Source organism: Serinus canaria, chromosome Z, assembly GCF_022539315.1.
Source record: "Serinus canaria isolate serCan28SL12 chromosome Z, serCan2020, whole genome shotgun sequence".
Lineage (NCBI taxonomy): Eukaryota > Metazoa > Chordata > Aves > Passeriformes > Fringillidae > Serinus > Serinus canaria.
The window spans coordinates 64,622,017-64,637,448 of NC_066343.1; the positions used below are offsets into that span (position 1 = coordinate 64,622,017).

The 15,432-nt window shown below is 42.4% G+C and overlaps 2 protein-coding genes across 11 annotated transcripts in view; one reads left to right on the forward strand and one right to left on the reverse strand.

Moving 5' to 3' along the window:
• Positions 1-9,132, reverse strand: part of SPEF2 (sperm flagellar 2) — a 75,570-nt gene extending 66,438 nt beyond the window's left edge. The window contains 3 exon segments of the mRNA XM_030237344.2: positions 2,663-2,912; positions 7,170-7,272; positions 9,025-9,132. Coding sequence (XP_030093204.2) covers positions 2,663-2,912; positions 7,170-7,272; positions 9,025-9,082 — 411 coding nt within the window. The 5' untranslated portion in view covers positions 9,083-9,132.
• Positions 9,133-9,186: 54 nt separating this feature from the next.
• PRLR (prolactin receptor) overlaps positions 9,187-15,432 on the forward strand; it is a 156,383-nt gene continuing 150,137 nt past the window's right edge. For 4 of the 10 annotated variants that reach the window (XM_030236879.2, XM_050987384.1, XM_030236880.2 and 1 more), the window contains exons 1-3: positions 9,340-9,531; positions 10,057-10,168; positions 11,290-11,374. The gene's annotated coding sequence lies outside the window, so the exon portion shown is untranslated. Of the gene's footprint in view, positions 9,244-9,339; positions 9,596-10,056; positions 10,173-11,289; positions 11,375-15,432 lie in introns of those variants that run through there. The other 6 variants (XM_030236881.2, XM_030236884.2, XM_030236885.2 and 3 more) reach the window with 6 other exon arrangements.

Here is a 15,432-nt window from a genome sequence, read left to right on the forward strand (position 1 = left end):
ATATCTAGTAGACTAAATATTACGAAAAACAAGAGTTTTTCATAATATCTAGTCTACTAGATACTACGACTACTACTATTACTACTACTACTACTACCACCACTATCACCACCACCTACCTTCTTCCAGTATGAAGGCAGTTCCCCATTTCCTGTTGCGCCATGCCCCCAGTAAAAAGTATTTCTATATCTTTCTTGTAGGCTCCCTTCAGCTACGTCAGGTACTGGAAGGCTGCAGTTAGGTCACTCTGAAGCCTTTTTTCCAGGCTGAACAATCCTGATTGTCCCAGCCTTTCCTCATAGCAGAGGTGCTCTATCACTCTCATAATCTTGGTGACCTCCTCTGGGCTGACTCCAGCAGGTCCCTGTCCCTCCTGTGCTGGGAGCCCAGAGCTGGATGCAGTGCTCCAGGACAGTCTCAGCAGAGCAGAGCAGAGGGGCAGGATCCCCTCCCTGCCCTGCTGCCCACGGGGCTCTGGATGCAGCCCAGGACACGTTTGGCTCTCTGGGCTGGGAGTGCCATGGCAGGGCATGTGCAGCCTCTCACCCACAGCACCCCAAGTCCTTCTGGGCAGGGCTGCTCTGGGGCATTCATGCCCAGCCAGTGCTGATACCAGGGGTTGTTCCTACCCAGATGCAGCACCAGCACTTGGTCTTTGTAAATCTCATCATGTTTCCATGGGCCCATTCACAAACCTGTCCCCCAGTTCCCAACCTCCTGTCCCTCTACTCAAGAGGTTGCGGACTGAGAAGAATGAGGCAAAAAGAGTTGAGTACCTCTGCCTTCTCATCTTGTTATTACCAATTTTCCAGCCTTGTTTATCAATCTTCCTTTCTGCTTAACATATCTGTAGAAGCTCTTCCTGTTATTTTTTGTGTCCCTTCTCAAGTTCAGTTCCAGCTTTGCCTTGGCCTTCATCACTCCATCCCTACAATGGTACTTCATCTCTATACTCTTACCAGCTCACTGCCCCAGCTTCACCTGCCTGTGTGTTTGTTTCCCAGCAGTTCCCTAACTCAGCCATGCCAGTCTCTTGTCTTCCTTGCCTGATTTCTTGCTCCTGGGGATTGCTAGCTCTTGCTCATTATGGAAGAATTCCTCAAAGATCTGCCACCTCTGTTCTATCCTCTTGTCCCTGAAGGCAGCCTCTCAGGTGATCTATCTCCCTAAAGAGCTAGAAGTCTGCTTTCCTGAAGTTCAAGGATCTACCTTTACTCCTTATCTGATACTTCAGGACTAAAACACCATCAACCCATGTGCCAACACCATCACTGCAGCTCAGACTGCCTGCAGTCTTGATGTCCCAATTAACTTGTTTGTATTGGTGACCATCAGATCCAATATCACATCCCCTCTGGTAGTGCTATTACCTGGCTCAAGAAGTTATCCTCCATTCCAGGAGTTTCCTGGATTGCCTACTGGATTTCCCTGTGCTACTTTCCCAGCATATGTTGGGGAGGTTGAAGACCTCCAGCAGGACAAGAGCCTGCGAGCAGTATGTCTCCTGTAGCTGGAGCAAGACTTTGTCAAATAGGCCTGCCTTAGTCAAGAAGGCTGTAGTAAACACCAGCCACAATGTTCAATTGCTTTGGTCTCTGATTCCTACCCACAGGCTTTCAGCCGGCTCATGTCTATCCCTCAGAGACAACTCTTCACATCCAATCCACCTCTTGATATAGAGGGCAAACCCTCAACCTCTTGTTCCCGTCCAGTCCTTTCTGAACAGCCCGCAGCCATCCAGAGTTGCACTTCAGTCACAGAATTTGTCCCATGCTGCACCAGGGGAGGTAAGGAAGCATTTCTTTACTGAAAGTCTCCAGCTTTGCAGGCATTCAAACCACACTGAACAAGGTCCTGAGGAACCTGCTATAGCTGATTTTGCTTGGTGCAGAGGGGATAAAATGAGTTCCAGAGGCTCTTTCCAACTTCTATTCCCCTCTCTATTTCTCAGCCTTCCTATTCCATGATTCAAATGTTATTCTGAACTTGTCTAAAGACAGAACCTACTCTCAGTTGCTCAATTCCTTAAAGCTATCCCTCTACAGGTGAAGTAATATGTTGACTTTTCGGTACTATCTTTGCACTTGTTGGTAAACTTCTGCTTGAAGGCTATTTTTCAGAAATAGTGCCAGAAAAAAAAAAAAAAGTGAAATTTCTCCCAGCTGAATTTAATTCATGATTGCTGCAGAATGGAGTGCACTACAAATATATGGAGAGACATGCAACAGAATGAATCAAACCACTGTGGCACAGAGCTGAACATAGTTATAAATAGGTTTCCCTGAGGGGAAATTAGTCTGAGTTGATACCTAGACCGCAATGCAGTCTGCAATCTGTCCTCATCAAATGAGTAAAAAGGCAGCTGCTGAACAACTACTAGCTTTTGTTGTTATAATATTTTAAGTCTGTAGAAAGCTTGAAAACAGAGCAGGTAATACAGAATGAACCAAAACAAAGAAACACAGAACAGAGAAGATCAATATCCTATTGAGTTCCTGATAAGATGTGCAAACCCATTGTACAAGACATAGCTTCTTTTCCTTATAAGTACTGGGTTTTGAATAGGAGATTACAAAGTAAAGAGGGAAAGCACATAACATGCTTGAAAGGTAGGTGTAAAGATGCTATCTATTTTTTATTTATACAAACCAGACATAGTTACCTCTTGACTTCCACTTTCAGTGGACATATGCTTTGCAGTTGCTGCAGGTCTCATTGCTCCCACAGTTACTCCAGTGAGCGTTGTCTTCCTCTTTTTTTCTAAAGCAATATACAATTCATATAAAAGCTTTGTTGCAGCCCCGTGCTGTCTTGTCATGATGTCTTGGGCCATATTCTCATTAAATTGCACACCAAGGAGGTGAAGTGTGGGTTCCAGGCGAGAAAAATTGTTAATTTTTGCATCTGCACCTCTGTATGATTAAAAACAACAACAAAAAACCCAGAACTTAAACTCATTTTTGATTCCAACTTGCTGCTTTAAGCATGGTCATGACACTTACCTCATAACAAGACAGGAGCAGGAAAAAAAACAACTCACAGAGGATTTTCTTAAATAATGCGATACACACTTTGGCTTAAGTTTTGTACTGCTGTACAGGTAACTGCATTGATTAGTATGCATAACTTTTTGAAAAGACAAAGACCACACATGATTATATAAATTCTGATATGCATGCACACAAAGTAAATCTAATAGCAAAAGCTAATCAGCAATTGCAGCTAATGGTATACCATCCATAAAACACACAGGGAGTTTGAATGAAGTTTCCACATTAACTGTATCAATCCCTCAAACTCTCACCAGTTAAAATATAAGAAACTACAAAAAAAAAGTGTTTGTATTATCTACTAACCTTTACAACACATTTTTTCTCCAAGAAAAACAAAGAGACACACAGGTTAAAGCAGTGCTGAAATGTTCTAAATGCAAAACTTAGATTTGAAACTAAGATAGTGGCTTGTAGGCTAATTTTTCTTTTGAAATGTATGTTGCCATGAAAAAGCACTCAAGATCCACAGATATACAGGGCAAAACCAAGTAACAATAAATTGACAGTTTATAACAAGGAGCATATCAAATTTTATTAGACATATCCATAACTTCAGTCTCAGTCAGAAGATCATGCTTTCTATACTGCTGTATTGCTTTAATTCACAATAGTTTCTTCACATGGAGCAACCAGCTTTTGAGGTCAGCCAAGATCCAGCATAACTCTACAGAAATGCCTAATTTTAACTGAAGACCTTCTGGTACCCCAGTATTCATCTTATTTCTAGATTAAACTGTCCAGGAGCTCATTATTCTCACTATAACAGTCCATGCTTTATTTCTTACACTGACCTGAAGCTTACAAGTATTGAGCATTTTCCTGCCACTGATTCAAGGTTAAGATGAGCCCTCTTGCCAGAAATCACCTGACATGCACTGAGAAGCTCTTAACTTTTTATTCTTTGAGGGTGACTGGCTTGCACATCTCCACTTCTCCCTCCTTGCACTCCTTGAAGTGAAAAGCAGCAGTTGCGGTCTCCTGTTCCTAGGGACACCCCCATCATCACAAACTTTCAAAGATTATTAAGAGTGGCCCAGTAATGACATTGGCCAGGTCACATTGCCTGGGTACGTGCCATGACGTCCCATGGACTTGCACATTTCCAATTTACTTAAATGTTCCTTAAACAATTCCTTCTCCATGGTTGAAACCTTCTTCCTTCAGACTTTCCTGTATGTGTCAGGGCCTTGGGATACCTTAGTCTTTTGCATATCCCAGCAGGCCCATATTTTCCCCAGCCTTCCTTTTGTTGTGGACATACCTGTAAAAGCCCTTCTTGTTGCCCTTCTGCCTAGACATAAGACAAGATGTTTTTTCAATGAGGGCAATCATGTATAAAATACATACAAATTTCATATTGAAATAAATTGCCTGGAGAGGGAGTGTAGTTTTCATCCTTAGAGGTTTTCCAGATCATACAGGTAAGCAACTGCTGCAGACCTTCCTGTTAGTTCCAAGGATTTGGGGTTTCTGAGTTGAGTATGAATTTTATTTAGTAGACTAAGATACAGAAGGCATTAAGCATCTCAGCCTCAACATGGCAGATACCTATTTGAGAATCTGAGAGGGAGGCTGATGAATGAAGCCATACTTTGCCATCTTTTTGATGCAGGAAGACAGCTAAGAAAGACCACTACAGAGGCAGGTCCTGGATCTTCCTGCTCCCTCACATAGAGGGCAGGTCCTCTTCATCCCCATCCTCCCAGCCTGTCCATCCTTAGGAGCCTATACCTATATCAAGCCACGGCAGCCCACCAGTCCTGGGAGCTATCCTACTGCCCTTCTGTGATTGCAATGATTACCCAGCAACTGCTCACAGGTCTCTAATTTCTTCTGTTTGATCCCCATGCAGCATGCATTCCTATATAGGCACTTCAGAGAAACAGTCAGCTGTGTGTTTTTAAGAAAAAAGTAGAGTAATTTAGAAAAGATGTGAATGCTTCTCCCATAATCCTGTCTTCTTGGCACATCCTTAACTCCATGCATACATTAGGGTGAGCAGCCTTCTGCACTGTTTTGTTGCTCTTAGTCACATCACCTTCCTCTTGCTTGACAGTCTAGGCCAGCATTTCCTCTCTTTGAAATTAAACCGCTCCATCAATACTCATTCGCAGTTTAAAGCTATCCTCACCAAGCTTGCCAGGCTGTTGGCAATGTGTTTCTTGTCCAACTTGGTCAGGTGGATCCTGTCTCTTCCTAGCAGTCTTCCCTCTCAAAAGATGATCCCATGACTAGGAAAAGCAAATCCCTGTGGTGGGCAGCAGCTGCACAACCACTTGTTAACCTGTAGAACCTATCCATCACTCATCAAGCCCATCTACCAGCAGAAGAGAGGAAAATAATTACTTGGGCCCTCATGCTTTTGCCTCCAGGTCTCTGGCACTATCTTTGGTGTTCACAGAGGGGAATAGCAGGAATACTAGTGCAAAGGCTGGACAAGTCTCTGCAGCTCTGGATTGAACCTCCGGCATACAGCAAACCTCCCTGGCTGGCATGTGATGTCAGCTGATGGCACTTCCACCTCCTGCAGGAGAAAGTCCCCCCCTGCTATCCCCACCTGCTCCTCCTGGTGCACTGGGGAGGTTTACACTTCACCTGCTCAGACGTTCTGTCACACAGTGCCACGGGCACTCACCTGCTACCACTGCAATGAACCTGTTCTGCAGTTTTGATTCAGCAGGAAAAGCAGACACCCTCCTTTTCCTCACAGAAGTCACCAGCTGCCAGTCACCTCCTTTTCTTAACACAGCAATTCTGCCTGCCTCTCCCTCAGCACAGCTGCAGGTCCAGGTTCCTGTATCTGCAGTGCCTCAGAGAAGACCCAGTGTACTGACCTCATTCTGCAGCAGCCTGAGTTGATAATACAGCTCCTCCATGAGCACACACCTCTGCAGGGAAAGTCACCACCTCCCCCTGAGGAAGGCACTCTCATCAGTCTGGGACAGGGAGAATTGACTCCTTTCATTGGAGAGAAATTCAAGTTGAGGCCTCTGACACTCTGAGCAGCTGTTCCAGTGGGTACTGAGTATCATGCCTTGTCATGCATCCCCATCTTTTTTGAGGACACATAAACTGTCTCCACAGAGTTTCCAATCACTTCTTGCACCTGCTGAAGTGCATCTTCACTAAATGCACCTCTCTAATCACCTGGGGACAAGAGCTCAAAGCACCTTTTTACCAGGAAGAATTGAGAAAACTTGTGAGAAGATGCTAGAGCTCACTAGAGCTTACTAGATGAAATAAAAGCCTCCTGAAGCTATTTTTCCCAGCAATAGCAGGCACTCTAAGAATTACCTGGGGCTTTCCAATGATCCCAGAAATTCCTAAGAAATCTAGAAGTCCTGGAAACAGAGTTCAAGACCTGCTGTATGAAATTGCTTTTTGTTGACTGTCTCTATTAGCTGTGCTCAACCTGTTCTCCTACAATTTGGTGGGACTTGGGATAAGAAAGGGTGTGATTACACTAGAAGTTCAAAGAACATAAAAGCAGAAGTTCAGAAGAAACAGGAGGATTTTTGTACAGCCTGGAACTCTTGATGTACATGTGCACCATGGTCTGACAAAACACATCATAAGCCAACCTTATGAATTGTATCATCAATCTGCAATCTCACAAATCTGCACAAGATTTTTCAACTTCCCATTTTACAGGTCTTCTTGATTATAGATATTACAACAGATTACTTATAAATTTTTACAGGATCTTCTGCCAGAGCTCCACTCAAAGCCTCATAATGTTTCTTCAACATTTTCATTTTAGTGAAGATGTTACGGTCATCACCACAACACAACACTGTATTTCTTACTCTACACAGATCATGGGCAGAGTTCCATTTTTCCCAATCTTAAAGACATCCTTGAAAGGCTTTTTGAACCTCAGGTCTAACCTGGTACTTTTGTAGTTACAGTTAAAATGCATAATTTTCTTGAAGTAGTATGATCAATCCCTCTTGTAATACAAAATCAATTAATGCCTCAAACATACTTAGCTTTTGAATTACTGAAAAATATTTTAAATCTCAATAAACTCTACAGTGCATTAGCAAAACCCACCTGAGGAAATACATATTTTGTCTACTTTATACAGGAGACCAAATGTTATCCATATGTACTAACCTGTTCTGTGAAAATTGTTTAAAGTCATCCTGAAGACCATATTTGTGTAGAAGTTCTCCTAGGAGGTAGCCAGTAGAAAATGCTTCTGGAAATGATCCTGGAACTAAGTTTGCAGGTTTCGTGATTGTTTGGAGTTTTTAGATAAAATAATTAAAAGAATCCAAATGTTAATTTTAATAAAACTTGTTATCATGCTTATAACAAAACTCAATCCAGAGCTTATCAAATAATTCAAAGAAATTTTTGGAGATTGGTCTAACAGTAATAGTTTTCAAATCACAAATAAATATACTTTCTGTGTAGTTGTTTTGACACATCAGCTTTACATAGTAATTTCCAATTTTCAGTGTTAAAATGCAAACATCATCAAAATTGCCACTGAGATTGTAAAAATATAAACTATAATTACTAGATTTTCCATACAAAATGCAGGTGAAAAAAAAAGCTAGCTCTAATGTGCTCGTCTTCATACAATCACAGAATACATTGATTTGGAAAGGACCCATTAGAATTGGGTCTAATTCTTGGCCCTTCACAGCAAACCCCAAGCAAAAAACACCACTTGCCTAAGAGCGTTTTCCACTCACTTCTTTAGCTCTTCAGGCTGGTGCTCTGGCCACTGCCCTGGGGAACCTGTTCCAGTGCCCTACCACCCTCTGGGAAAGAATCTTTTTCTAACACTCAACCTGAACCTCCCCTGACACAACTTCAGGCCATTCCTCTGGATCCTGTCACTGTCACCACAGATCAGAGATCAGTGCCTGCCCCTCCTCTTCCCCTCACGCGGGAGTTGTAACTGCACTGAGGTCTCCCCTCAGTCTCCTCTTGTCCAGGCTGAACAAAGCAAGTGACCTTGGCCACTCCTTGTATGGCTTTCTATCCAGACCCTTCACCATCCCCGTTGCCCTCCTTTGGACACTCTAATAGTTTACTGTCTTTCTTACACTGTGGCACCCAAAACTGCCCCAGCACTCGAGGTGAGGCTGCCCCAGTGCAGAGCAGAGCAGGACAATCCCCTCCCTTGCCCGGCTGTTGATGCTGTGCCTGATGCCCCCAGGACAGGGTTGGCCCTCCTGGCTGCCAGGGCACTGCTGGCTCATGTTCAACTCACCACTGACCAGGAGCCCCAGGTCCCTTTCCATGGCACTGCTCTCCAGCATCTCCTTCCCCAACAAGTCTATACACACAACAAGGGTTGCCCCATGCCTGGTGCAGAATGTGGCATGTTATTAGACTTCATGCAGCTGGTGATTGCCCATCTCTCTAAATTTTCTGAGAATTTTGTTCCTTCCTTGCAGAACAAATATTTTTCCAATGCCAGCACAACAGCTGCCATTCAAAACAAAGCACTACTTTCCAAACATATGAAACTCATTTTTATTCTCTAGAGTCCTTATTAGCACTTTAAGTTTGAACACCTTCCATCTCTTGAGAGCACCTGTCCCCTGAGGAGGATTAACATCAGCTTGAAAATTTTCAGGCATTGGAATATATTGTCCAGGAAGGTGAAGGAGTCACCATCCCTGGGGGTGTTCAAGAGGTGTCTGAATCTGGCGCTGGGTGATGTGGTTTAGTGGTTCAGGAGTTACAGGGGCACTGCTGGGTGAGTGGCCAGACCGGGTGGTCCTGAAAGTCTTCTCCAGCTCTCAGGATCTACGATCCTGTAGTCCCTGCCTTTCACACAAAGACTAAAATTGTACCTGCGGAGGCACGCGGTGGCGGGAAGGGGGAGAGCCCGTCAGGGGCGGGGGCCGCGGGGGGACCCCTGGCACGACGGCCCGGCCCTGACCCCGCTGACCCCCACTGCCCCCGCGGCCAAGCTCTGCCCGTCCCCGCGCAGCTGGGCCCCACTCACCGATGCGCCGGGAGAGCTTCACGTCCCGGTTGAGCCACTCGCACAGGATCTGGGACATGGCGTGAGGCGCCCGCGGCCGCCGCCGCCGCCCGGCTCAGCGTCCCGTTGCCGCGGCGACCACGGGCGGCGCCTGCGCGGCGGAGGCGGGGCGCGGGGCGGCGCGGGCGCGCAGGCGCGGCGGGCGGGCGGGCGCGCGGGTGTCCTCGGGCGCGGAGCAAGGTGAGCGCGCGGCGGGGCGGGGCGGCCCCGGGGGAGGTGCTGGGCGGGCGGGAGCTGAGGCGGGGTCGGCGCGGCTGGGCCGGGCCCGGGCCCGGCCGAGCCCTGCGCAGCGTGGGACGCGGCTGGCTCTTGCGGGTCGCTGCGGGCTCTTCCCGCTGCCTCGGAGTCCTGCGGGACTGCCAGCGCGGAGCTGCCTGCCCCGGCTGTGGGTTCCACGTGTGTTTGTTTCAGCCGCCACTTCCCCGTTCCGCCCCGAGCCTGGCGCCCGCCGTATTTGGTCGTGAGCTGGTGAGGGTGGTGCAGGGCAGCGATCGAAAGGCTGGGAATCAGGAGGAATGTCTTCGCAGAAGGGGTGATTAGGCACTGGAATGGGTTGCCCAGGGAGGTGGTGGAGTCATGTCCCTGGAGGTGTGCAAGGAAAGACTGGTTGTGGCACTCAGTGCCGTGGTCTGGTTGACCACGGTGGTGCTGGCTCACAGGTTGGACTAGCTCAACCTCAAAGAGCTTTTTCAACTGATTGATTCTTGTGATTCTGCAAAGCGCAGCCTGTCGGGAGAAAGGGAATAAATCCAGGGTGATTTTCCCAAATCCGTTCTCGTAAGAGCTCACGTTATTACTGTGCTGGCGCCTTGTGGAAAGGGGGAGGGAGTGCCGAGAGGGGCCCGGGACACGCCGCACATGCAGGGCGGTGCGGGCTCGGCAGCGTCCCTGTGCCAGACAGCTGCTCGGGCGGGAGCCCAGCCCGCTCTGGGCGAGCCCCGCCGAGACTGGCTTCGCTCAGCTCTTGTTTGCATTAAGTCATCTTTGTTTTAGAGTCACCCCGAAACAGCCATGCACTGGTTCCAGTGCTCCTAGTTGAAGCGTGTGTAATAAAACGCCGAAGCAACAGGGAAGAGAGCTGCATCTGGAAAATGCGCTGCACATAGTGGGTATTTAAAAATGGCCATTTTTTTTTCTTGGAAAAGTTATTTTAGCTACTCAGTTTTTCAAGTGCCTCTCAGCACAATATGGAATTGTGAAGAATTATTTTAAGGACAGGAACAACGTGATCTAGTGGCTAATGACAGACAACAAGCTAATATAATTTTCAAAAGTGACAATTAACTTGGAATGTTAGAGATTCTGCTCCTTGAGAACAAACAGAATTCCTCAGATTAAATCTGTGTGCTTTTACAGAGGGTGTGCTTTAAATCAAATTAAATCCTTGAGAATAAGAATATAAATATATAACTGACCAGGTATTTATAAATCTTGAAAAGGTCAGTGTAAAGTCAGTGACGTATGAATCAGTGACGTAACAGAAAATTTCAAGAGAAAGGAAGTACTTTTAGGACAGATGTTTAAATTGATATTTATATTCTCCTAAGAATTCAAAGTTTTGCATACATCTGAACTTATAAAAATACACACACTTTAGGGGACGAAAAACATTCAAATTTTTAATATTTTTATGATTGTATTTGTAGCGTGAATCTATCATCAGAGTGTTTTTCTGGTGTTTCAGGAGGAAAGAGCAAACATATTTTATCTTCACCATGGAATTTTTCCCATGGCTCCAGAAATTAATGTATATGTATGTATGTTGATACACAGGTATTGCTGCAAGTAGTTATTATCAGGAGCTTATGTTGATTTAAAACATGCAAACCAGAATTGATTTATATTAAGTATAGAACTTCTTTCCATATCAGCGCTGACTTTGAAAGGCTGGTACTTCCTGTGTCTTTAGATTTATTTTTTTAATGGAGTTTATTCCTTCAAGTTCATGATCATATTCAGTGCATTTCTAAACACCTGATTTTATTGAAAATTAACATGATTTTTTCTGTCTGTTGAGATGACATGATAAAATCTTACTCAGATAAAATCTTACTTCTAGATAAGCTAGAACTATGAAAAAGATGTGGAATTTCATGTTTAAACTCAGCAGTGGCTTGCTGTTTCATCTATATCTGTTTTAACAAATGAACGTAGCTTTCTTTATTCTGAGAAGTGATGGCATAATGTATTAATAAAATTTTACTTCATTCTTTCCCTGAATTTAAGAACTTGGAAAGATGTCTGTGTTCTGCACTGTGAAAGGTGAGCCCAAAGACGATTTAAAGGAAAATAATTGCAGAAAACAAATAAAGTAAGTGTTTCTCTCATTCTATCCTTGCTGAAACCAGTGTTTTATAATAATAACATTGTATACTTCTGTGCTCTCAGTTTTTTTACATCTCTGCTAGGAATGCCATTGGACATTCCAAACTGTTTTTTTTCACAGGACTCTGTACTTAGAATGATACAGATTTTAGTCAGTAATACGGAGTTGTGGAATGCATATGAATTATTCACCTAAGGCTCTGTCTTTATTTTAAACTTCATGCATCTTATTGTGGACTTGCTTTGAAAGAGGAGAGGATTGTTTACAGGCTGAATTTATAATAGTCGAAGGAATAGAAGATATCAGACAGGAACCTGTTGAGCAGAAATTGAAGTGTCAGGCATCATCTGTTACATTTCATTCCTTTTGCCCATCTGAAAGAAACTCCAGACATGAGGAGCAAAAAATGATGTGACCAAGCCTATAGATTTTTTTGGACATAAGTTTTGAATAACATGGGCACAGTAGTGGTATGCATAAAGAATAAAATGGCAAACTCCAGTTTTAAAGATGAATATCAATAAACTTTATCACAAAAGGATAATCAAAATATTTCTAAACCTTCAAGATAATAAATTGTTGGGGGAATTAATTCTGCAATTTAATACAACTAAGATGAAGAAAAGGAAAATGAAACAGTATCTGAATTCTTGAATTAAATTACAATTAGAGGGAAGTTGTGCCTACAGTAATGGCAGTAAACTAAAATGGAGTAATTAAAGAGTGTCTGTGTTAAGGAGTTTCCTTTTGTGCAACAAAATTTGCTTTTTTCCGGTATCAACAGGATTGTTTATAAGCATACTTTTAAAAAAAATTATATATATATATATATATATATATATATATATATATAATTTTTTTTAAGAGTTATTTATGTTATTTATTTGGTTTTTCTGTTTCCTGGGAAGGTACAAAGACGCTAAATAGCCATAGCCTTCACTTCTCCTAGCGCTTCTTTTCACTCTTCCCTCCCAGTTTATTATTAATTTTACTTTGTTATTTGAATCACAGAATTACAGAATCGTCTGTGTTGGAAGTTGGATCCACAAGGATCATCAAGTCCAACTCTTAAGCAAATAGGCTGTACTGGGTTTCAATCTGTAACCTTGGCATTATTAGCACTATGCTTTAACCACTTGAGCTAATCTCAGTGTATTTATCCCCTCTGACAATGATTGAATGTTCATGTCCTCTTTAAAACTTAGTTTTGAATTTATTCGTCCTTTACATATACTCTCTTCTGGGTCCTCATGTCTGTACTGGGGACAGGAAAAGAACAAGTTCTAAACAAAAAGTCATGATCTTGAGGTTTGTGCTTACCATGTTTCCACAGGTGGTTGCTTGGCGCATTTCTCAGTGCCATGGCCTCTACTGGCTCTTAGAACAGCACCATGGAAGCTTGTCCTGTCTTCTAACTTGGTTTTCACTATTGCCACAAGACAGCAGTTATATTGAGTCACAACCCAAATAGGTTTAGTCTGGTCTCCTGTCTCTAACACTGATCAGAAAAAGATTTTGGGGAAGAAATGGGAAGAAATCATATACTAAGATCTATTAGCATATACTCCATTGCCATACAGAATTTTTTTCCTGCCACCATTGAATGTGCTGAAGGACTTTATGCATTGACATAGGCTAATACAATTAAACTTTCCTTCCATGAGCGCATGCAGACAATTCTGAGTCTCTGTAAATGTTTGATATAGACAGTGGTTTGTGGTAAGGGATTCCATAACTTAACCTGGCTTTATATGAAAAAATTAGATTGCCCTTCATTATGCAAAGAATTGCATTGTTTTGTGTATTTTGAGTTTGATCATCTGCTCTTTTTTTATTTCCAGCTCTCTAGCTGTTCTGTTATTTTTAAACAAGAACATTAGCCATCTGACTTTCAGGTTGAACTGATGCTTCAATATTCTAATCTTTTTATTATCTGCATGAAGAACACTGGGGTGTGAGTCTGCTGTACCAGTCCTGCAAAACAAAGTCCTCCACTTCAAGCAGTTGCAGAACTAACACTTAGCAATACTAATGGGTCTGCATATGCAAGATCTGCATTCAGTGGTTAAATAATCTCTTTATATTTACAAAGTGTGTTCAATACTGGTACTATATAATGAGACTTGGAAAGTTACAGGTGTGCTGTGTGCAGGAAAATTTTGTGACTGGGTGCATTGTTTTCTGTACTGCAAAATGGATTATTAGTGTGTAGGTTCACCTTGAGTAAGTCACAGTAAATTAGTGGGCAAGATTAAGGCAAGAGAAGTGCAGAGAAGTTCTGACGCTTTTAAGAGACAGGACTAAGTGCTTCCAGTGTGAAGAGCAAGTGGAGTTCTCTGGCTGACTGTTGTGATTCTTTTTTGTACTGATAACTAAGTAAGGAAGAAGATAATTGAATCTTCTTAAACAAAATCTTTCTGGCTACATCTGAGACAATGTGGTTCCATTTAGTTTAGTTATAGCAATTGCAGGTTTAAATCAAGGAGTGATGGATTTTTCAGCTTAAAGTGACAATTTGTTATCTCCAGTGTGACGTGCTTGGCAGGAATTACAATCCTCTATGGTGGAGAGAGGAATATGAGTGGAATAGCATTTCAAATATGGATGCCATTTGGCTTAATTTATGAGACTACTCAGAGACTTACTAACGGGGTTTGAGTTGTTTTTTGTTTGTTAGTCGGTTGGTTTTTTTTAAAAAGCCACTAATGACTTTGATTGAAAGTTTTTTGGAGAGATTTTGCAGCTTTAAGGTAGACAATGCTTCTTAACCATTTCAAGCATAAGAGTAAAATAAAGCATCAGAAGAGCAAAAGCTGAGTGTAAATGGTGGAAAAAAAGAAAGAACCAAGCTGCCTAACAGATTAAAAATTCACATAAGCAAAACAAAAGGAAGTAAGAAGCTTATTAGAACCTCTCTGAATAATAAGTACATACATATCTTAAGGACACAGTAAATTACAAGAGAAGTAGAGACTGGCGTGTTGATACAGCTTTAAACAAGTTCGCAAAACAAAGAAATGAGGAATTAAGGACATTTTTATTTTGGAGACGCTGTGGTTTCACTGAATTTCCTTACCCATTTCTAAGCATCTCCTTCTTCTTAGTAGCTTGGTTTTGGGTTTATTACCACTTTCTTTCCTTTATGGTTACTTTTCTCTGTCAGAAAGTTGGGCATTTTGGGTTGAGGATTCTGTGCTTCTTTATAGGAGGGATAATAGAAGTAGTAGTGGAGGAAAGCAGTAGGCAAGGGATAAAAAAAGTTGATGATTAGAGACTGGAATTGAACAAAAATTCATTGAGCAATGTGACTGGTACAGGTAGCTAGCCAAGAGGGTTCCATTAGAGATAGGACAAAGAGGATCAAGGCAGCAAAAATTCCATTAGTTCTATGGCTTAAGCAGAGTCTTGAATTTCTGAGTCACTATTTCTCTGCCTTAGGAAATTGTATGTAAAACATACTATCAGAAGATGGTTTTAGTCAACCCCAGTAATTATACATATCCACTCACATCTGTGTCACAATACAGTCAGAACTAAAATTTTGTGAACATTTTTCTTGTCATTCTTTTATGTATAGAATACTTGTGTGCTTGGTGTAGATGAATGAAAGCTCTCTCCAGCTGGCTTTTTTATAGAAAAAAGAAGGCAGTAAAGTAGTAAGTAAAGTTCAGATGGTTTGTTTTTGTCATGCACAGTTTAATTCATTTGCTGGCATAGTGTTTCTGCAAGATAAAATTCCAGTTAATAAATCAGATTTTTCTAGGCTGCTAAATTGTAAGTATATGATTTTATGGATGGATTGCTTTATAAACAATGGTCTGAAATATTTTTGAGTAGTACTTAGAATACTCTCAAGGCTTCATCAGCTAGTATTTTATCTTTGTTATTCAATAAATGCTCATTAACTGTGCACATTTGTCCTACATTCTTTTACTGTGGTTTTTGTCTAGCATTATTAAAAAATGTGTGAAATGAAACTAGAATCCTCTTGGAGGTTACTGAAATGCAACTGCTTTTTCTTTCAGAAATAGTATGGCTATTGT